Here is a 24,192-nt window from a genome sequence, read left to right as displayed (position 1 = left end):
TGGGTAGGAGGTGAAGTAAGGTCCAATTATGTCATAACTGGATGTCAAATCACGCCAGAGAAATTGCAAGATGTACTGCGTTGGCGATGGGGTTATTGGAGCAACACCTTTATAAATGTCAGTGAGCTGCGCGTAATCATCCTCGTTCATGGCGTAGCCAACAAATTCGTCGTTTTTTGAATTCCACATAATTTTGTCTATGACTTTCACCTCATCCATAACTAAAATTTCATCACCCATTGGAACACGTTCATTCATCCGTTCTTTTTCTTCTTTAAAACTTTGATATTTCAACTGTACTTGTGCCAGAAACTGTTCTTGAATTCCAGGATTGAGGTTCAATTTCTTAGATTTTGCTTTTAGTGTTGCCTCGCAAGGAAGATTCAAAATGTTGAAACCTCTTAATGCCTTATAAGCCGCTGGACTTCGGCAATAAACTGCGAGAGCGATTCGTAGAGTAATTGCATTCCATTTTCTTTTCTTCTTGGTTTTTAATGAATCAGCCTGATCAACAAGGAAATCTCTTTGATCCTCTAAGTGCTTTAGGTTTGAATCCCTTGTCCACAATTCCTTCAAAAGCTTCTTAGTGAAGCCTTCAGTGGACTCAAATGTTTTCTCCAGTTCTCCTGGAAATTCATCATTAATGGTTTTGACGATGTTAGACATCTCATTTGATAATGGATTGTAAAGCACAATTTGTCTCATTTCAATTTGCTTTACAAGCTTCGATATTTTCCGTTTCATTTCAAACCTTGATTTCTGTATTTTTCCCAAGTGTCTTGCTTTACTTTTAGGTGTTAGAAACTTCATTGAGATAGTTACTAGCTATGCGTTGCCGTTTATATTTTCTGGTTAGGGTCTCAGTAGCCTTCCGTTTTTTGGCTTTACTAATTTCATTAGTTAATGTTGCGCAAAATTTGCCTGTTTCATTTTCAGTTTTTCAGGATTTTTTTCAAATAATACGGATGATATGCCTCGCACCTTACGGATTGGTAACGTTGAAAGGGATACGAAATAGATTTTAAACTTTTAGGAGGAACATAATGCCCCATTTGACTCTCATTTTTAAGTTTCATTTCATTAACGCCAGGGCAGAGTGCATGGCCTAAACGACCAGAAATGGTGTCCAATGCTTTTCTTAGTTCCACATTTTGATTTGGATGTACCCCATTAGCATTATTAGCAATATTTTGCAAAGGTTCATCGTCATTCTCATTATTATTGAGTGTGATTATCTTTTCCGTAGCAACAATCTCTGTTAGTGTCTTATTTTCATTATCTAATTTTGGAACCTCCTCATTTCCTAGCTGAAGAACCTTGGGTACGTTCAGTAACGAAAATCTCAAGGAAATCGCTGTTTTTTGATGTTTACTTGATGGGCTCGAGATGTCACAGTGACGTAAAAGGTTGTTGTATTTAAACGTGACATTTTGAAGTTAACGCTGTTTTCGAAACTGTAGTTGGGGAACTTGGGGAAACGTCTTACTGGCCCTCAAAACGTCACGAAGCGCAAAGGCGCTGTATTTGCTTTTCGATAAGATGGAAGCACTTGATGATTTTTCCGCTGTTTTTGGTTTTTTCTGCTGTACTTCTGATTTTTTAGGAGGTATATTTGGCAAAATTGTACAGCACTGGGTTGATTTTTCAGCATATTGTTTTTTATTTGCAAAGGCTTAACACGATTTAGGACTTTTTTGTCACTTAAGTCAATAGTTTCTTTCAATTCACAAGATACTGACTTACTTTTCATACTCTGTTTATTAATTAAGTATAAATTATTCTGTGTTGAATTGTCTTTCATCTCTTTAATGATACTTAAATCAAAATTGGACGCGGACTGAGAGGAACTCTCATTACGGGAGAGCGCTATTTTGTGTAGTTTTATTCAACACCACCAGGTTGCGTTTCCATTCCGAACGTTTTCTAGAAGGGGTGCTAAAAACGGGTCCTTAAAAATACTGTCTCTCTTTCCATTTATGAGGAATACGCATTCACAATGCAGTCTATGGGGCTTTGTTGACTTCTATTATTCGCTTCTGTTTTACTCAAATTATAATAGACTTTTGAACAAACTGATCAGTAAAACTAAGCATTGACAAATTAGTTAGAATGAAAAACGTTTCTTTAATATTTTTAAATCGTGTTCAATTGACCAAATAAAATTAATAATTGACAAAAACTCATTTGCTATTTCTGAATACCTTTTTTAAATCCCTAATTTAAAGCCGTCATAAAAATTGAAGTCCATAAAACTTTCAAAATCAAACTGATCATTGAACTGGGTTATAAGATCAGTGTGTGAATTTTGCTCAGTAACTCGAGGACACGGATGACCTTATCAATCTATTTATTTATATACCTTGTTATTTAGTGTTTTATCACTTTTTCTTTTTAACATAGTTTTTTATGTTATGTAATATTCTACCCTTACGTCTACTACAACAGATTCTAATCTAGACATTTTTGATTGCCATTACCCATCACCAATTGAAAGTTCAGCAGACGTAGAAAATGATATCAGTTATGCAGTAAAATCATTAAATTCTGACAAAGTGGTGTCAACTTCATCTGATGAAGATAAAAGTTTGAAAAGAGAAACAAAGTAGGAGATGTGAAATCGCAACTTCACATTATGAACCTTTTTTAGTTTAAACTTTTAGTTATGGCCTTCTGCCACCTTTAGTTATGGCCTTCTGCCAATTTCATTTTCTCTATACTCAAAAATTTGTAAGACTACGTTGTTTACGCCAAAGAGCCCAAAAAACCCAAGACGTCACTGAAACGTGTAGAAACACGTCACCAAACACCCCCCGAAACTGCACTGTAAGCTTACCTATGCCCCTTTCTACCTAAGCCTTTCAGACCACCCTGAAAAAAAGAAGATAGCTAGGACTCGAGGAGAAAAAAGAGTCAGTAGTTTTTTGGTATCTCGCTAAGGATACACGCTTCGCTTTCGGACCCCCTAGTCTGATTTTTCGCTAGTAACCCCTTCGGCCACTCGCTTTAGCCGAACGTTAACCCTAAAACCCTCGCTACCACCGCAATACGTTCGCTAACCCTAAAACGCTCGCTATCACCGCAATATGTTAAAAATCAGTTTAACCTCCCTTTGGCGTTTATAACTTAGTAAAGTGTTTTTTTTTAATTATTTCCGTTTATCAATAAATAAGTTTTTTTTCGTTTCATCAAAATAAGTCTGTTTATTCGCTTATAACAACTACGCGGCTACTGATTACGAACCAGCTACATGAGACCTTTAGATATTCAGTAAAACCCCCACAAGGGACGTAACATTTTGGTGCCGAAACCCGGGAATTAATTAGTGACGCGCAGTACAAAGACTTTCGCGATGGATCAGCTTACACGACTCAAAGCTAAACGGACTGCGACGAAACAATCGGCAACACGCGCCAAAAACAATTTGGAAGTGGAACTAAAGAAACAAGATCCAGATTTCGCCGCTGTACAAGCATATCTGGATGTTCTACAAAGTAAGGAACTTGTACTTGTAAATATCAATGAGGCTATGGAACCGCTGTTCACCGCAGCAGATGAACTCGAAAAAGACCATCAGCAATCGCTCGATTACATTGACGATTTAATAGTAACCCAAGCTAGAGGTCGCCAAGCTATAGATTTAAACAAACAAACTGCAATCGCGTCAGCCGCAGCGGCGGCCTTAACTACGCTTATCCCAAGTACATCGACGCAAAGTTCCTCATCTTCAACGGTAAGCTCACCGTATACAGGTACCGGAGCAACAAACGCGCCTACAGTAGCTACGAATCCCCAAAATCTACAGTCTACGGGGCTAGTTAACACGTCAGTCATCTCTCAAGCTCAAGTCGGTAACGCTTCTACAGCATCGTTCCAACACGGCGCCACTCCTACCGTTAGACTTCCCAAATTGGAAATTCGCCGCTATTCGGGATTAATAGAGGAATGGAAAGACTTCTGGGCACATTACCAAAGCGCCATTCACAACAACCCGACCCTGTCAAAAACTGACAAATTCACCTACTTACGATCATATCTAGAAGGTGAAGCTTTACTCTCATTGAAAGGTTTAAGCCTTTCCGACGCTAATTACGACTCCGCTATAATTAACCTTCAAGACCGGTTTGGCCGACAAGAAGTTATTGTAAATGAACACATGTTCGCTCTACTTCATCTTCCCGCGGTAAAGAAATCTAACGACGTTCAAGGATTAAGGAGACTGTATGACACCTGCATGACTCACATTAGAAGCCTGGAAGATCTGCTAATCGTTGTTCAAACGTACGGAAGTTTACTCTGCCCTATAATCACTCAATGTCTCCCTGAAGATATTACCCTCGCTTTTAGCCGGCAATACGCTAATTCCCTACAAATCAGCGAGCTAATGGATTTTTTACAACGAGAAATATCCAGCCGGGAACGTGCTTCAGCACTCACAAGATCAGCCGCGCCAGAATCTGATCGAAAACACGCAGTTCAAGAAAGAAGACCGCCAACGAGATAATCGCAAGACAAAACCGCTACAGAGGGTTTGCCTTTACTGCTCCCAAAGCGAGCATACCACCACGCAATGTACTAAACTAACTGTACCTGAAAAGAAAGATGTTCTACTCAGACGGAAACGCTGTTTCGTCTGTTTACGGGAAAATCACCCGTCGAGAAATTGCATGTCCCGCTTTCAAACATGCAAAAAATGTCAAGGACGCCATCACTCTAGCATTTGCGACCAACTCGAGGACCAACGCACCGCCCCTAATCCAGCGAGCTCAGAAGCAGTTAATCAAGTAGCACAAATGACCGCTGGTGTCTCCAAACAAGATTCGACATACGTTTTCCTTCACACGGCTGTAGCCACTGCTAAACGTCCAAACCAAGAAGAAGGAAAAAATGTCCGATGTCTCCTTGACACGGGGAGTCACGTGACCTTTATAAAGGAAAGCGTTTCGCGAGCGCTAAATCTACCAATTATCAGTGAAGACGTACTGGAGACAAATAATTTTGGAAACTCAACGCCGCAAAGAGTACTGAGACGAAGAGTACAACTAGAACTCGTGAGCCGTCACAATTACGAGAGTAAGGTTCTCTTTGAAGCCTACGAAACGCCCACTATCTGCGGAGCGGTTTTCTCAGTGCCTGGAATGGAGATCACGGAAGAGTTTCAAAAAAGGAATCTGCTGATGGCTGACACGGCTACCGTAGAAGTTGGAACTCAAGAACCTTACGCTATCGAGGTTCTAATAGGAGCAAACTACCTCTGGGCTGTTGCGAGCGGCAAAGTAGAGAGGTTAAGCCCCACGCTCATCGCTATGGATACAGTTTTTGGTGGGACTCTTCAGGGACCCGCTTCCGTCGCTTCGCTTGGTGTTGGGCTTAATGCTATCACTATCATGCACGTACACACAACCGTTATCCCTGAAGAAGACGCCGTTTCCGACCAGCTCCGCAAGTTCTGGGAACTTGAATCCTTTGGAATCAAAGACTCCGACGAGGATGAATAAAGGGGAAAACAAATACTCGGAAAGTTCTCAAAAACAACAAGTTTCAATAACGGCCGCTATACTGTTGCGTTACCATTCAAGTCAGGAGATCATCAGCTAGGAGACAATTTTTCCGTCGCGAAAAAACGCATCCTAAATCTACTTAACAAACTTCGAGGAGATCCCGTTAGGTTCCAAGAATACAACGCAATCATCAAAGAGCAACTCGACACCGGAGTCGCTGAACGAGTAGATCCTTCACAGAAAACTGGCTACCCGCTTTATTACTTCCCGCACCGCTCCGTCACGAGAGAAGCTAGCACCTCGACCCGAACACGCATAGTCAACGACGCGTCATCACACGCTCTCGGAGTATCAAGCCTCAACTCCTGCCTAGAAGCAGGACCCAATCTGAACCCCGAGTTATTGGACATTTTACTGCGCTTCCGCGAAAAGAAAGTAGCCTTTACTGCCGACATTACTAAAGCCTTCCTGCAAATAGAGATTCAACCAGAGGATCGAGACGCGCTACGGTTTTTGTGGGTAAATGTCGATGACCCGTACGCACCTCAAGATCTCAGCATCTATCGAATGACACGAGTACCCTTCGGGGCAACTTCAAGTCCCTTTTTATTGGCCGCAACCATCCGCTTACATGCCCAGAAGTACAAAGAAACCTACCCTGAAGCAAGTCAACTACTAAACGATTCTATGTACGTAGACGACCTGGTTTCTAATGCAGACTCAGAAAAGGAGGCTCTTGATCTAATCACCAACACGATAACACTATTAAAAGAAGCTAGCATGACGCTGACAAAATGGCAGACTAATTCGCCCCAGCTAAAAGAAATTTTGACCGCTAAAAACTTAACAACGAAGCCACCCGCTCTTAAAACTTCATTTGCACCCACCAAAATTCTTGGACTCGCTTGGGACAATGTAAATGACGTATTTACTTTTGTCATTGACGATCTGCTTGATTTCATTAAGGATCGGAAGAACACAAAAAGATGGGTCCTGAAATCAGTAGCAAAAGTTTTTGACCCGCTTGGCTTCATTTCGCCCTTCACGGTACGAGCCAAGATACTTTTCCAACAACTTTGGGAAAAGGGGCTCTCCTGGGACGAGGAGCTCCCGGATGAAGAAAACGGAATTTTTGAAGACTGGTGCTGCGAGTTAAGAAATCTTCAGGAAATTGCCATTCCTCGTCACTACTTTAACGAAGCCGTCGATCTCGATCCAGAAAGCCTGGAACTACATTGCTTTTCTGACGCTAGCCCGAAGGCCTACGCTGCCGTAGTGTATTTCAAATACCGTAACAAGGAGGGACACTACGCTTCTACACTCGTAACGTCAAAATCACGAGTAGCTCCCTTAAAAAGCTGACGCTCCCTCGCCTCGAATTAATGGGAGCCCTTCTTGCCGCGCAGCTGGTCAAACATCTGATGATTCAATTGGAAATCAAACCCAAGAAGACCTTGATGTGGAGCGACTCTAAAATCGCTCTGGGGTGGATAAAAGGAAGGGCCGACCGCTGGAAGCCATTCGTCTCTAATCGCGTAAGAGAAATCAAATCAGTTTCTGACCCCATACTTTGGCATCATTGCAAAGGATCGGAAAATCCCGCTGACCGTCCAACGCGTGGAAGCAACATGGCTGAACAAGCCAAGGATTCCTTCTGGTGGCATGGGCCACGCTGGCTTACCGAAACTGAAACCTGCTCAAAGACCGATCCCCCCTCAGAACTTGATTTCGAACCCGTCCTAGACGAGTTACGAACCACCACACTCACATTGTCTGTGACGAGCCCGCCAAGAGAATCGCCGATAAACCTCAACGCTTTCAACTCTTTGACAAAGCTCTATCGTCTCACGGCCTTGATTCTACGCTACCAGCAGAACTTGAGATTCAAAGACCAAAGACGCAGCGGAGAACTAACCGCTAATGATATTCTCCAAGCCGAAATCTACTGGATTCGCCATACCCAGAAAGATCAGTTTCAACAGGAAGTAGAGCTACTCGCTAAAGAACAGAAGATTCAAAATGATTCTAAAATCTTAACTCTACATCCGTACTAAGACTCGGACGGACTTTTACGGGTAAACGGACGCTTGAAAGGAAGCGGTCTGACGTACGCGGAACGTCACCGCTGGGTTCTCGCGCCGAAACACCCTTTCACAAAGCTTCTCGTAATCAACGCGCATGAAAAGGTTATGCACGCCGGAGTAATAATAACAACCGCCGCTTTGCGGGAAAAGTTCTGCGTGACCAAGTCACGTGCATACGTTAGCTCAGTAATTAAAAATGGCAACATTTGCCATTACTTCAAAGTACGAGCATCGGACGCGGTAATGGCCCCTCTACCGGAGTTTCGATCTACCGAAACACCCGCTTTTGAAAGTTGCGGGCTGGATTTCGCCGGTCCACTCTTCACGCGAGAAGAGAAAAAATGTTACGTCGCGCTCTTCACCTGCGCCGTCACGCGAGCTGTGCATCTGGAGCTCGTGCCCGATATGACTACAGATACTTTCCTACTTGCCTTTCGAAGATTCGTTTCGGGTCGTGGTATGATAAAACACCTCTACTCAGATAACGCTAATACGGAACTTAATGACTTATGGAAAAACTTAGCTAGCCCTCAAATTTCGCGGTACTTCGCTAATCAACAAATTCACTGGACATTCATCGCTGATCGCGCCGCATGGTGGGGCGGATTTTGGGAGAGGTTAGTCGGATCAGTCAAAAGCGCTTTACGCAAAACCATGGGACGAGCTAAACTATCCTTTGACGAAATTGCCACAACTCTAACGGAAGCGGAAGCCTGCATTAACTCCCGTCCAATCACGTTCACCTCTGAGGATGTCCACGAGCCAGCACCGATTACCCCAAACCATTTCCTCCTAGGCGCAAGGATGACCAGTCTACCGTCCCGAACAATTCCTAAAATCAACGAACTTCCCGCAAGTAGAAAGGAGCTGACACGACGCCTACGTTATCGCCAAACCATAATCGATGGATTATGGAAACGCTGGAGAGCAGAATACCTTCTGCAACTCAGATCAGCCCATCATAGAACAAAAAACAACCCTTCAATGCCAATTAAACCCGGAGACGTAGTCCTCATCGGGGAAGAAAAGAAGCCTCGTCTCACCCGGGATCTAGGTGTAATAGACGAAGTATTTCCGGGACGCGACGGAAATGTTCGAGCATGTATGGTGAGACTATCTGGTGGAACCAAGCTTAGAAGACCTATTCAGCTTCTATATCGTTTATAAATTTAACACAGAAAAACAATAAGTGACTTTTTTGGATTGAACAAAAGTTCAATCGCGGGGGAGCCTGTGAAATCGCAACTTCACATTATGAACCTTTTTTAGTTTAAACTTTTAGTTATGGCCTTCTGCCAATTTCATTTTCTCTATACTCAAAAATTTGTAAGACTACGTTGTTTACGCCAAAGAGCCCAAAAAACCCAAGACGTCACTGAAACGTGTAAAAAGACGTCACCAAACACCCCCCGAAACTGCACTGTAAGCTTACCTATGCCCCTTTCTACCTAAGCCTTTCAGACCACCCTGAGAAAAGAAGAGAGCTAGGACTCGAGGAGAAAAAAGAGTCAGTAGTTTTTTGGTATCTCGCTAAGGATACACGCTTCGCTTTCGGACCCCCTAGTCTGATTTTTCGCTAGTAACCCCTTCGGCCACTCGCTTTAGCCGAACGTTAACCCTAAAACCCTCGCTACCACCGCAATACGTTCGGTAACCCTAAAACGCTCGCTATCACCGCAATATGTTAAAAATCAGTTTAACCTCCCTTTGGCGTTTATTACTTAGTAAAGTGTTTTTTTTTTATTATTTCCGTTTATGAATAAATAATTTTTTTTTCGTTTCATCAAAATAAGTCTGTTTATTCGCTTATAACAACTACGCGGCTACTGATTACGAACCAGCTACATGAGACCTTTAGATATTCAGTAAAACCCCCACAAGGGACGTAACAGGAGAAAGATAATCTTCCTGTGGTGGATAAATGGGTTGGATCATTCCTTTCCTCCAACGCACCTGTTATAGAGAAAATATTCCAAAATTTAGGGGCCAGAGATTTAAACAAGTGCGCCAGAGTTTGTAGCACATGGTCCAAGATTGCTGGCCCCATCTGCATATTTTCAGGTGAATCTAGTTTTTTCGACTTTCTGTCAATAGACCATTCTTGTAATTACTTGCGGATAAACCAACGCGCTGGGGCGGAGGGGTTTCTTCTGACTCGCCTAGAGGACTTGCCAGATGGAGCTAAATAACACGCATGGCCTCTAGCGGCGCTTCTTGACGGACCCCTTCGCCCTGTAGAGTTCTCTTCCCCCATGTCAATATAATGAAATGGTCTATTATATCTTAGACTATATTATCATTCCAAAGACGATTGATAAAATTAAAAGGGTAGACCCAGAAGAGAAGACTTTGTTTGCAAATTTGCGATTATTTTTGTACGACGTTTAGATATTGCTCTAAAAATTGTTTTATCGCGCCAAATGTGGGTTTGATCTTCATTTGTAGCATGTAATCAAGTAGAAAGCAAAGTGTTAATGATGGAAATATAACGATTAATTAATTTTTTTTCCTAAAATCCTAGATTTGCAATCAATTTATGTGGTTACAGTAAGATGGATGTTAGACAAATTATCCAAACAATGTTCCGCACTTAGTATGTCTTTGTACGGTGTTATTGGAACACCCGTGAACAAAATCCATTAAAAATTCCATTTATGCTAAAACGTTCCATAGTTTTTCCAGAAAATATATAAAATGGGGATCAGATATCTAAGTATTTTAAAAATCTATGCAAAATGAAAATAATGTGGAAAATGTAATGGAATATTTTTTCCAGGACAAACGAAGTTCCTCAGATTTCCAGCGTCAAATGCCTGCTACTATTTGGAAGTTTTTTCCACAAGAGCACCAGCACACTCGATGCCAACTCACTACATCCATTGCCGATTATTTCCTAAAAGGATGTAACTATCAAATAGCTGTCGATGGTAGCCTAGATGATGAGGTCTCTTATAAATTTTCAGAACGCTAACCGTGAGATCTGCCTTCATTGAAGCTAGACTGGCAATAGCGGGACACGTAAACTTGCATCAGTTCTCATACCAATATGTTAAAAATCCAAGGACTAAATTTTAGACAAACTAAAAGAACTTAAAGACGGAATAACTTTGAAAAAATATAGCATCGTCTTTTTGTTTTCATGTTGCGTTGGTTTTTCTAAAGATTTGAAGAAAAAGAGGTTCAAATAAATCTCTTTAGTCAAGTATTACCTGGTGTTAGAGTGGTAGCAATGTTTGAAAATTGGGAATAAACTATTTCCCTAATAAAACAATCCTAAATGAAGAAAAACTGTGCACTAATGGTGTAAATTCGGTTTTTGTGAGAGAGTGCCCGTTTTCAAAATCTTAGAATACCAAATAATGAGCTTCGAAAAACTGACTATTCTGTAGCGAATAAAAAGACTAAAAAATGAATGTTTTTATTAGTCTTTTGACCAAATTATTTGGTTTTCGAAACACGTTTTTTGAATTCTTCTATTGATTTTGTGAACTTGAGGGCACTGCTATATCGTTCCGCAGGGCCATGGACCCATAAATGACGTGACTAGGCAGACAGCCTGAAAATTCGGACGTGGCTATTGTTAAATCGCTGCCTACGTTCGAGTCGCGTGATTTATAAGGCTATAGCTGGAATCTGCCACTCAGTCTTTAGAAGTTCCTAGACAAGAAAAATCCATTAAACGTTTAAAGGGTAATGAGTATTATGAACTTGTCGTTGAACTTCATTGTAACATGTCACTAAAGTATACCTATTAAAAAGTATGGTATCACCATGGAAGAGCTCATAAACTGCAAAGCGAGTAGGAATATGTTGACAACTAACCTAATTTTGATTAAAATAAAACATTGGTTCTTTCTAAAGTTAAGGTTTGGAATGCTTTTAAATTATGAAACTATTGATTGTAGCTAGCTCAAAGCTATTTTGCAAATTTTCCTTCTGGTGCGTGCTCTCAAGTTAAGTTGACAAATAACCCTTTCATATTATATTAAGTTACCAAACGACTACCAATGGTGAATTACAATACCAGCCGCCTGTCAATGGTCAATAAAGTTAAAACCCGCCTACCAATGATGACTTAAGTTACCAAGCGCCTGCAATGGTCTAGAAAGTCACCACCCGCCTACCAAAGGCGAATTATGTTACCACTCGCACACCAATGGTGAAATTATTTACCACTCGCCTCCCAAGTCATTTAAACTTTGCCATAAAATAATGCCAGGCACTCAGTACGAGCCAATATGCTCACGAACGTCTTACTGGAACCTCGAATGAATGACGTTTGACAAGCATAAAATTATTTTTATAAGAGATTAATACAAATTAAGACTGAAGGAACAAATATTATAAAAAAGTCTTGGTTTGCCTAAGTCTAAAAAAACAAAATGATAAGAGTTTTTCCAGTTGACTGAAGCGCGGATATTTTTTTCCATATAATTTTATAGACAATCCGTATTTTTACTCTTTAGATTTCAATTCAGTCTCATGATTTTACTGGTAATGGATTTATCTCCTATAAATTAATTGAAATAAAAAATTACTTATCCCAGATTTTTCAACAACAATTCCATTTTCCTAAAACATTTTATCATGAAATTTATTCTTCAAGGGATATCGTATAAATGTAATCTAATTGACACATTGTTTTTCTAATTTCTGAAGATTTTTTTCTCAAAAGCTTTTAAACACAAGAAGTTTTCATACCGTTTTTAACGAAACACGAATTTTTCAATTTCGTACCTCGAGGTTAATGAATATAGAAAAATTGATCTGTCGGATTACATGACTATTCAACTGTACTTAACCCAGTTCTCCTGAAAATAAAAATTAACGTTAAATTTCTTGAAATCTTTCACCCCTCACCAAAAAAAAAGAATTGTTACAAAGTCGATAGTTAAATTCATGTGTGCTTTACTCTTTTTGTTTCACCATTATGATGAAATAACTAAGCTACCCTGCGTTGCTTTATGCAACTCAACCAACACTTCTAAAATCTTCCCTAAACCATCCAATAATTGTGCCTGTGCATAAAGAAGAAACAAAACCCTATATTAAAGGTTATAAAAGTCCTCACTTTTGTAGTCGAATAGACCGCTTATAATATGTTTTTAATGAGAGAATTATTTGAAATTTAAACCACTTCTTCCTTGAAAAAAAATAAATTTCATGATAAAATGTTTTAGGAAAATGGAATTGTTGTTGAAAAATCTGAGATAAGTAATTTTTTATTTCAATTAATTTATAGGAAATAAATCCATTACCAGTAAAATCAGGAGATTGAATTAAATTCTAAAGAGTAGTAAAATACGGATTGTCTTTAAAATTATATAGAAAAAAAAATATCCGCCCTTCAGTCAAATGGAGAAACTCTTATCATTTTGTTTTTTAGGCTTGGGCAAACCAAGTCCTTTTTATATAATTTGAATATTTGTTGTGTTATGACGCAGTTTTTTTAAATAGATGTTTTATTATGCAGTTGACTTCAAATGCCGAAGAGATGGTCACTCTGTAATTCCTAAAAGGTTCAAGCAATTTCGCTGTTCTTAGACATCTATGGGATTCTAAACCCTCATATACTACCGAATTCTGTATGGCGAAACAACAGGCATAAGCTGCATTTTCAACTTCAATTGAAGTCTCGTAGCTCAACATTTTGCTATTGTTCTTTCTTAAAACGATGTAACGCGCAATAAGGTGAATTATTAACGAGGAAAATATATAATATTAATTATGTATTTATTTTAATATTTAAGATAATCTTGTTTCTCAGCTCAATCTATATCTATACAGTGTGGAAGAGATCAGAGCAACACCTACCTTTGTGGAAAACCCCCAAAACCCTGACGGACTACTTCACTGCAGTACATTTTCGATCTCGTATACAGGGTGTGACATGTGTCATTGTATGCAAATGAGAACGTGCAACAAGTATCATAGTGAATATCGTTTAATGATACGCACTTTGAAACGTTCAAGACCTACGATTAAGCTTAGGAACTAAGGCATCACACTACAAATTAAAGGGCTGTTTGGTAAACCCATCAGCGTAAATGTTCGATGTGCCTACCGTCGTGGTGTAGGCACTCTTCAAGACGATTGTCCATGCCTTGTATTACGTTTTCTAGCATTTGAGGAGTAATTCGTTCAATTGCGCTTCGAATACTGGCCTTCAAGTCGTCTACATTTGAAGGTTCTGTTGCATACACCTCCCCCTTAACATATCCCCATAAGAAGAAATCAAGTGGGGTTAGGTCAGGGGATCTTGCTGGCCACAGAATTGGTCCACCTCTACCGATCCAACGGTTTGGAAAGTGCTCAGTTAGCCATTGGCGAACATTGACCGCCCAATGTGGTGGCGCACCATCCTGCTGGAACCATAGGTCCCGCATCACTGCTAATGGTAATGCGTCTATCGCATCACTAAACTCGTGGCGCAGGAAGTGCAAATACCTGTCACCAGTAATGTTGTTCTCGAAGAAGAAAGGTCCGATGATTCTGTTCCCCAGAATGCCACACCAAACATTTATCTTCCATCGAATTTGATGGTAATGTAACCAGTATGGATTTCGTTGGGTCCAGTAATGTAAGTTATGTCGGTTTACCGTACCATCCCTGTGAAATGTCGCCTCATCAGAAAAAAGAACCTTTCTTAAGAACAATGGATCGGCTTCAATTAGCTCGCGCATGGTGAGACAGAAGTCTTGACGTCTTAGGTAGTCATCGTCCGTTAAGGCTTGATGGAGGTGGATATGATAGGGCCGGTAGTGATGCCGATGTAAAATGGCAAGAACGGTTGAATGGCTTAGATCAACCTCTTCTCCGACCGCTCTACTACTAGTATGAGGATTGGCTTCAAAACGTGCTAGAATGTCGACTTCCCTCTCATGATTACCAATTATACGGTATCTTCTACGTTGACGGTCTTGCACGACGAAACTCCCGAAATCTCGTAGGTTGTCTCTAACGTTCGTGAAGGTTCTTCGAACCGGCCTTCTTCGGTGTGGGAAGCGTTCGGCATAAAGCAATGCCGCTTGTTGAACGTTACCGCGACATTCACCCAAAATAAACGTCATGTCCAATTTTTCTCGGTTGGAGTAGGCTGCCATTCGTCTACGACACAGTACTTACAACGTTTATACGAACTAAGCTGCTAGTAACGACGCGTACGTTTGATTGAATAATGTGCCAAATTCTCAGTGCCGCGGATAATTCTGACCTTCGTAACCTCGTATGGATTCCTTATCTAAGTAGGCGAAAGCATAAAGTGAACCCTTATGCTTTGGCCTACTAGATAAGGAATCACTCTTCAAATGCTACAAAACGTAAAAAATGGACAATCGTCTTGAAGAGTGCCTACACCACGACGGTAGGCACATCGAACATTTACGCTGATGGGTTTACCAAACAGCCCTTTAATTTGTAGTGTGATGCCTTAGTTCCTAAGCTTAATCGTAGGTCTTTAACGTTTCAAAGTGCGTATCATTAAACGATATTCACTATGGTACTTGTTGCAGGTTCTCATTTGCATACAATGACACATGTCACACCCTGTATACGAGATCGAAAATGTACTGCAGTGAAGTAGTCCGTCAGGGGTTTTGGGGGTTTTCCACAAAGGTAGGTGTTGCTCTGATCTCTTCCACACTGTATAAATCAAAGTCCTGACTGACTGATAATCCCAAGCCCAAACCGCTTGCCCTAGAAGGCTGAAAATTTGCACGAACGTTACTAATGAGTAGATGGCGCGTACTAATAAAGTTTTGTCCAAAACATGGTTTCCCCCATAGACGGCCATGTTAAAAGCTGACGGATTGGATTTTCGGCTTAAAATTCTCGATTTTTCGAGCGAAAATCCTCGATACGCGCTTTAACATAGGAAAATAATTCTTTAAGCGGGCTTCTATAGCGCGAGCAGCCTGCGTCCGCGAGTCGCGTGATCCAGGAGGTTATGCTTCGACCTAATAACCCAAGAAGTCACCCAAAAGAAACCTGGTGAAGTCTTGGAATGAAACAATGCCCAATTGCAAAACAAATATACCTAAGGTTGAAATTGCAGAATACAAACTATCTTCGAAAACGTCGCGAGTGTGGCGCAATCCTGTAAACCTAGTTTCTGGCCTACGAATTTTGGGGGAATAAGACAAATCGGCGAACTTAACTTATAGGTAGGTGCTACCTAACCGGTGTCTGCACTATTTCCATTACCTCCCAAGTAAACCTGATTTCTTTCCCCTTTTTGCCACATCGTGAACGCTTATTTATCGAATCGGCTAAAGGCCTATTAGCCACTCTAGAGCATAAATAAAACAATTATATCTATGGTTTTTGCTTTCATGAAATTTGGAAGTAGGTCAAAAACATTTTAAATGTAATATTTTTAATAAAAACTAAGATGTTTTCTTGTTGAAATTGGAATATCCGAACTTCAGCCAATTCATTTTGTCCACTTAAAGTTTCAAACAAGTTGGAAAAACCAAAATATTACCTCTCCGAGTCAACAGGTCGACTACTACTACAAACTTATTAACCTAGATATAGAATTAGTTTTTTTTTGAAGTAAAAATTTACGAATTATTAAAGCAGTATTCCAAGCATAGCGAATACACAGTAAAGCAGACGACATTTACATCCAATAAAGATATGTCTTAGACACATGGAAATCAGTAAATGGGGGAAAAAACAGGAAATGAAGTTTATAAATTTTGGAGAGATATAAACATTATGTGTTTGAAAAGGCCTAATTGTCTACGCTTCAATTGTTAAACCTATATTCTCATAGCTACATTCACAACTGGTTCACAGTATAAACACTATGTCTCGTTTCACCTCAACGATATTCTTGCCAAAATGAGTATTAACGTTAAATATCAGAAAAGCTGACTTGTGGTTAGACGCACTGAAAGTTAATGCGCACCATAACAAGAATAAAAACTCCGAAGCTATAACCCGATTACGATTAGCCCTTTCACTTATTTAATTATTACCATGATGCTTTCTTCTATTATAAAATCTAAACCTGATTATTTAAACGTGAACCATTAATGTCCTTTCAATACGGACACGAAAATCAAAACCCATAGTTTACTTCACCTCAGGTCTCAATTATTTACTATTTGGTTCACTAGGCCTATTACGGATAATACTTGATTTATTTGAAACAGTCTAGGCCTTAGCTTTCTTCTTGGGATCATTAAAGTTGGGATTATTCTATATACAGATGTAGTATAGTTTAAGAAATATATATATAAAAAAAGGGAAATTAAAAGTCGGACAGGACGGTCTTATCAAGCGCCCCCAAGCTTTCTCGGCCCACGCGTGTTCCAGAAATGTTTCTCTCTGGCAGAAAAAGGTTCCCACGCCACGTTCCCGCGTAATGTTGTTTCTATGGTACGAGATTTAGGGCAAAGATACAGTTTAGGGGAAAATACCCCCATGTTAAACCTATGGCCCCTGTAAAAATGTTTATCACGCAGCACACCAGTGTTCACGAGGAAGATAACATACAGGGGCTACCTTATATATGTAGAAAAATATCAAAAAATAATAAATTGGATTTTACTTTGAAAATTCAGAGAAACTTAATTAAAATTAAAATATAGTATACAAAAAATTCTGAGCGAGCCTTTGAAGCAATTTCGGACATGTCTAGTCAAATGTGATCTCGTTTATAAAAGAGCTAACTAAATTTTGATATAAATTTGATGCTAAACTATAAACGAAAACATCCCAAACTAAGTCGAAAAATATAGCTGATATTATAGTCTGACCTTTCACGAAATTAAAGGTGATAATATAGGACAGGTTAAAAAGTATAGGATTTTATAGGAATTATAGGACCGCTACGCTCCCTGAATTAAGCAAATTAGCCAAAGCTAGCGTTAATTAATTGTGGATACTCAAATTCTTACTTATAAGTAACTTTGCAATGTCTTAATGCTATGCATATCCGTTTCACTCCTACAGTACACGTGTGGGTACGTTTATATCTCTTTCAAAATGGCGCCAAGACACCACGCGAAACTCGGCGCGTAAATCCATCACTGTAACAGTTTAGTCTCGCGGGAAACGAGACAGAACGAGAATTTGACATATAAGAAGACACAGAAGAGACAGGGTTTATGGCCTTGTCGTTACTTCTTTCTAGGCTACCCACAACTCACGAGGAAACCAAAAGAACCCTTTAAAAACCTGTTTGAAAAGAGAAAGCTAGGACATTGAGGGCGGCTTAAGGACGAGCCTTCAGACCCTGAGAGCGAGCTGAGGGTAGAAATCTTAAAAACTGAAGCGAAAAACAAGGGATTTTCCTCCCATTGTGTTATGTATGCTTGATCTTCCGTATTGAATGTGGTCGGGAATAAAAACTTAACAGTGTTTATTTACATTGGTTGCAAAAGTTACATGGCGGTCGACGTATGAGACGATCCGATTAAAACTACTCGTATTTATACATAAACAATTTCTTATCTTATCGTTTAAAGATTAAAGTCGTTTTTTAATACATCATGGAAAATATGTTTTTATAGGCGATTTAATAGACATAACAATTACTCTCCCCTTAATGTTTTTATGGCGTTATGACTTATATAGGGCATTAGGCATTTCAGTGTATCTTTCCGGTGGTCGACAAGTTCTTCTAGGTCGTTCTCTCGACATAGGATTGACCTCTTGCAAGATTGTGGGTGTTGGTATTTCACATCTTCCTGGATGCTGTTTGGACGTAGCTGACTCTGCCTCTTCTTGTTTATCATTTGGTTTAGGATCTAATGTTCGATTGGAATGATGGTTGGGCTTCAGATTGTCTGCATTGACGGCTGATGGGTGCATGGATTGTCTAGTCGTCCGAGGAATGACAGACGCTGAATGAATTGCTGGAGACGCAACTGGATCTGGGGTCTCATTGGCTTTTAACATCCAATTGAAGGGATCTGTGGTCGGTCTGATCTCTGCTATTTTATCGTCTCCGGATGACGACTTCAGTTGTGGGCGCAATTGATTTTGGTGTCTCCGTACATTTCCGTTTTCTGTTGCTACTTCATACATCATTTTTCCAATATGTCTCTTAATAACACCAGATTTCCATTTCGTTCCTCTCCCGAAATTCCTGAGATAGACTGCATCATTAATAGTAAACTTTAAGGTTGTTGGATTATTAGTCCGTGATGCTGTGTTCTTGTTGATTTCGTCGGCTATGTTCGAAGTAGATTTGAAGTTCGGATGACATAGATCTAACCGTGTTATGATATTTCTTCCAAGCATTAACTCGGCAGGCGATTTTCCAGAAATGAGTGGGGTCCTTCGGTAATTTAATAGGATACGTGCAAGGCGTGTCTCCAAACTCCCAGAGTGAAATTGATTTAGGCCGGCATTCACGATTTTAATTTCGTCCGTGATCTCTCCATCGAGTTTCTTCAGTCCAGTCTTGATAATTCGAACACTCCTTTCAGCTTGTCCATTAGATTGGGGATGGTATGGAGCAGAGGTTAGATGAGTAATTCCATTCGATGTGACAAAATTGTGGAATTCATTGCTAGTAAAACAGGACCCATTGTCGGTCACTAGCGTTCGCATGATTCCAAAGCGAGCAATATGGTCTCTTAAACAAGTAGTGACGGCGTCTGTTGAAGTTGATCGAGTGATATTGACCTCCATCCATTTAGTGTAGGCATCGACTATGATGAGAAGATATCTGCCTTCAATTGGTCCTGCAAAGTCCGCGTGAACTCTTTCCCAGGGTTGGTGGACTTCCGGCCAAGGTTGGAACTTCACTGCAGGCATTGATGCATTTTCTTGGCATATGTTGCATTGTTTGACTGTTGTCTCTATATCTTGATCGATTTTAGACCACCATAACCTTGAGCGAGCCAACGATTTCATTTGAACTATCCCTTGGTGAGTGTTGTGCAGCTCTCGCAAGAAATCTCCCTGGCATGATTTTGGTATGATGAGCCTGTTTCCCATGAAGAGAAGGTTGTCGAAGTTTGAGAGCTCCATTTGTCTTCGTTTATATACTTCCAAATCTGAGTCCAGCTTAGTAGTAGGAAATCCTTGGCGCATATATCGCAAAACCTTGCTTAAGATCGGATCCTGGGTTGTTAGTTCCTCCAATTTGATGCTGGTTATAGGACTCCGGTCAACTTCTTGCATAAGTAATACGTATTCCGCTGGTACTGGGGTCTTGGTGGTTGTGATCGGTAAAGGTAGTCTGCTCAAAGCGTCAGCATTTTGGTTCGCTGATCCCTTTCGGAACTTGATCTCGTATTGAAAGGCTGATAGTAAAAGTGCCCAACGTTGTATACGAGCTGCGGCCATCGGTGGTATTGGTTTCTCTGGTGAAAATAGCGATATTAGTGGCTGATGGTCCGTGGTCAATGTAAATTTCTTCCCGTAAAGGTAATCCCTGAACTTCGTAACGGAAAAAATAATGGCGAGGACTTCTCGTTCTAGTTGTGAATAGTTCCTTTCCGCTGCAGTTAAACTCCTCGAAGCGAAAGAAATCGGCCGTTCTTCCAGCTTGCCGCTTGAATCTTCTATCATGTGTGATATGACCCCTCCAAGGCCGTAGGGCGATGCGTCGCATGATAGATAGACTTCTTTGTTCATATCATAATGTACCAGCATCTTGGACGTTTTCATGGCCAGCTTCGCTTGATGGAATGCATCTTTCTGTTCCTTCTCCCAGGTTCATTTGGTGTCTTTCCGTAAGAGTTTATGCAATGGCGCCAGATTTGATGCGTGGTTCGGTAGAAAACGACCATAATAATTAATCATTCCCAAGAAAGAGCGTAAGGTCTCGACGTTTTCCGGTTCTGGGGCTTGCATAATCTCTTCCATTTTACTGTTCAATGGATGAAGTCCTGCGTCCAGGCGATGACCGAGGAACTCTACTTCAGACACAAAGAAGTGGCATTTCTCTCGTCGTACTTTTAATCCGTTAGTCCCTATGATGGTGAGGAATTTGTCTATTTGTTGTAAGTGATCGTTTTCCGTTTTCGCGCCAAGTAAGATGTCATCTTGGAACGGCATTACTTTGTCCATGTCTTGTACAACCATCTCCATAAGGCGCTGAAATATGGCGGAGGACGATGACAGTCCAAATGGTAACCTCTTGTACTGGTATAGCCCTTTCGATGTATTGATCACTGTGATTTCTCTTGATTCCTTGTCCAATTCAATCTGATTATAAGCTTCTTTTAAGTCGATCTTCGTGAAATATTTGCATCCTGCCAGTCTGGAGAATATATCTTGGGCTCTTGGCAGCGGATAGACTTCGGTATTGATAGCTGGATTAGACGTTGAGCTGAAATCAGCACAAATTCGAATGCTCCCATTTGGCTTCACAACTGGAACAATTGGAGATGCGTATTTAGAAAACGGAATGCTTTCGATGATGTCCTCTTTCTCCATTCTTTGCAGCTCAGCTTCCACTTTTTCGGTCATGGAATATGGTACTGTTCGAGCTTTGCAGTATTTTGGAATTGCATCAGGCTTGATATGAAGATGAGCTTGTACATTTTTCAGTCTTCCCAGTCCTGGCGTGAACACGTGATCATGTTTCTTCAAAATGGTGTCTAGTCGCATGTTGGTCGGACTCATATGATTGACCCCGAACTCGTTGAGAGACGGCAATATCTTCAACGTAGAATGTAGCCATTTTCTGCCACACAGATTGGGACCTTGACTCCTGACGACAAGGACTGGTAATTCGGCTTCCTTTGACTTAAACGTAGCCAATACTGTCGTTGTTCCAAGGACGTCTACTGTCTCGCCAGTGTATGAACGTATACTTTTCTTAAATTGCTCGAGTTTTCCAGTGTTGGGAATTCGGCAAAATTCGTCTTCTCTGATCATCGTATGACCGGAACCTGTGTCAACCTCGAAGTTCAAGTTAATTCCATTAATCTGACACGTAATTACATCGGGTGGTGGTGTGCTTGTGTCTGGGTCTGTGCTCTCAGTTGTGATATTGTTGACCGGGAAATCATACTGCCGTGCTACTGGCTGGTCTTGATCGATATGGTGTGTTCGGGATTGAAGTCTAGAGTTTACACCGTACGCTTTATTCGGTTTCTCGGCAGCTGTTGATTGGCAGGCCTTGGCAATGTGACCAATTTTCTCACACTTGTAACATGCTTCTTCAAGGAACGGGCATTCGTGACTTTTGTGATTTTTAGACGTGCATCTATTGCATTGTCTGGCACTAGGAACAAACTTGGGCATAGACTGTGATCGATCTGCTCTTCTCAAAGGCTTTCGTCGTGTGGCAACTTCGTATTCCGAGTCTCGATTTGAGACGTAGTTCGCGGACGTGTCAGACTGATTCTCTCCATTCTGAATACGTTGAGTGTTATGCGTGGCGGTTTCCATTGTATGAACAATGCGGGTAGCGGCTTCCAGAGTGAGAGTGTCATCCTCGGTAAGTAATCTTCTTTGCATGGTTTCATCATTGATTCCACATACGAGCCTGTCTCGGATCATTTCGTTGAGGTTTGTACCGAAACTGCAATGTTCAGACAGTTTTCTGAGCTCGGAAACGTAGATTGCCACGGACTCCCCTTGTTTTCGGTTCCGGTTGTTGAAATGGAATCGCTCCATTATTTTTGAAGGTTTCGGATCGAAGTGTTGTTTCAGCACTGTCACCAAGTCAGCATAGGTCTTGTCTGGGATCGTGAGTGGTCGGATCAGATTCCGTAGTAGAGCATACGTATTGGGATCCAATACCGTTTGTAGTATCGCTCGCTGTTTATCGTTGTCGGTAATGGAGTTAACTTTGAAATATGCATCGAGGCGCTCAGCATACTGGGTCCATGATTCGACTCTGCTGTCAAAGATCTCTAACCTGCCGTAGACGACTGCCATGTCTTGCGAGGTAGAGGTGTCGTAGCGGTGTTCAGTAGAAATGTCTTGTTGTTGTCTGGTAGCGCTGCTCTTTAACGTAAAGTGTAAAATGCCTCCGTCGCCATTGTTATGTATGCTTGATCTTCCGTATTGAATGTGGTCGGGAATAAAAACTTAACAGTGTTTATTTACATTGGTTGCAAAAGTTACATGGCGGTCGACGTATGAGACGATCCGATTAAAACTACTCGTATTTAAACATAAACAATTTCTTATCTTATCGTTTAAAGATTAAAGTCGTTTTTTAATACATCATGGAAAATATGTTTTTATAGGCGATTTAATAGACATAACACATTGTAAAACTTAAAACATTATACAGGGTGTTACTGATAAGTTTGTCTGTCCTTAACATGAGTGACTATTCTAGAGGGCCGGTAGGCCCTTCTAGATAAGATCCCACACCCTCCCGTAATGTTAAATGAAAATGCACAGATTTTCGCCGATTTTCCCATAGGAATAACATGGGGTTTTTGGTGCTCCTGTACATCGAATCATTTAAAAACTACATGGAAGTTAGCTTTCGGAATACTTTTAAATTAACAAGTAACTATTCAAGGTGTGCCTTTTTCAAGTTTCATCAAATTTAATTAAGTCTAAGTATGTTAATTTAATTAAAAATGTAAGTACCTCAAAAGATTATTCTACAGCAGACGACGCTAATTGTTCGTTACTCTACAGTAGACGACGCTAATTTGCCATTTCACCGCCTTGAAACTTTATCTTGATATTTTTCAATAAATATAACACTATATTTATTAAAAACTTCTCTGGCGGGTCTAATTTTCGTTTAATTATGTGTCACGGTTGAAATTCTATACTTAAGATACCTTTTTAATTTATATTTTAGATGTTAGTTTCGACCAAGGCTTAAGTTGCCTTACTTAGGCCATGGATTTATAATAGAAGCTTACGCTTCATGGATATTTCCCTGTAGCCTTCAGTAAGGCATTTTGATTTTAAACACATTTATGTCACAAAAATTCGCGCGGGTGGGGACTGGGGGGGGGCTGATGACGTAGAAATTGAGGCAAAATGTTTCTTTTGGCGCGCGTGCGCGCGCGCTATTCAAAATTAGAACTCGATCACGTGAAATACTTCAACCCCCCTCTGAATTTGCCTCAAATTCTACGTCACAAACGCGCGTGCCAGGCTGGTACTATTTCAGACGAGGAATAAATGTTGTGCGCGTTTTAAGGTGAGTGAAATATCCAGGAAGCGTAAGCTTCTATTATAAATCCCTGCTTAGGCAGACTATTGAGTGAGTCTATGCAATGGTTGATTGTAAAAGCTGGAAGGATAGATGGATCAGTGTTGGAAATAAGGATATTTTTAAAACTGGACCTGTGGCCTAGGTACAAGGGCGTGCCAACTACGGGGGCAGCGGGGGCGATAGCCCCCGCTCAAATGTTCAACTCTATGGGACTTTAACATTAGGCAGCCATTTTGCCCCCGCTCCAGTGGAAAATTTTGGCTCATGTTGGCACTCCCCTGCCTAGGTATTTTAATTAAAATAACTGTCCACGGTGCCAATCACTGTAAACGTACAAGGGCAGTGCACGCAATGTCATGGATAATTGCAATCACAAAGTGGACTGTAAAAGATACGGCTTTGATAGTTTAAAATCGTGGCAGGTTTGTTTTGAAGTTGACTATAAAGCTCGGGTTCTAAAAAGAATTGTGAGCCGTATCATATAAGAATTAGTAGAACTGTAGAG

General features: G+C 40.6%; 3 protein-coding genes across 3 annotated transcripts; all 3 read left to right on the top strand.

The window, feature by feature from the left end:
- Positions 1–4,664: 4,664 nt before the first annotated feature.
- LOC149639999 (uncharacterized) lies at positions 4,665–6,860 on the top strand. Its single transcript, XM_089850849.1, has 2 exons — positions 4,665–5,439; positions 5,581–6,860. The coding sequence occupies exons 1-2, from the start codon at positions 4,665–4,667 to the stop codon at positions 6,858–6,860; spliced, it is 2,055 nt and encodes a 684-aa protein (XP_089706975.1).
- Positions 6,861–6,880: 20 nt separating this feature from the next.
- Positions 6,881–7,552, top strand: LOC149639998 (uncharacterized). The gene has a single exon (XM_089850848.1). The coding sequence runs from the start codon at positions 6,881–6,883 to the stop codon at positions 7,550–7,552; it is 672 nt and encodes a 223-aa protein (XP_089706974.1).
- Positions 7,553–7,687: 135 nt separating this feature from the next.
- On the top strand, positions 7,688–9,431 carry LOC149639997 (uncharacterized). Its single transcript, XM_089850847.1, has 2 exons — positions 7,688–8,684; positions 9,376–9,431. Exons 1-2 carry the CDS (start codon positions 7,688–7,690, stop codon positions 9,429–9,431), a joined length of 1,053 nt encoding a protein of 350 aa, XP_089706973.1.
- Positions 9,432–24,192: the final 14,761 nt, after the last annotated feature.

This window comes from Phalangium opilio, unplaced genomic scaffold (assembly GCF_054372755.1).
Source record: "Phalangium opilio isolate 3A_F unplaced genomic scaffold, DU_Popi_V2 ptg000094l_1, whole genome shotgun sequence".
Lineage (NCBI taxonomy): Eukaryota > Metazoa > Arthropoda > Arachnida > Opiliones > Phalangiidae > Phalangium > Phalangium opilio.
The sequence above is the reverse complement of the archived record's forward strand: the minus strand, read 5'-3'. Positions and strand labels throughout refer to the sequence as shown.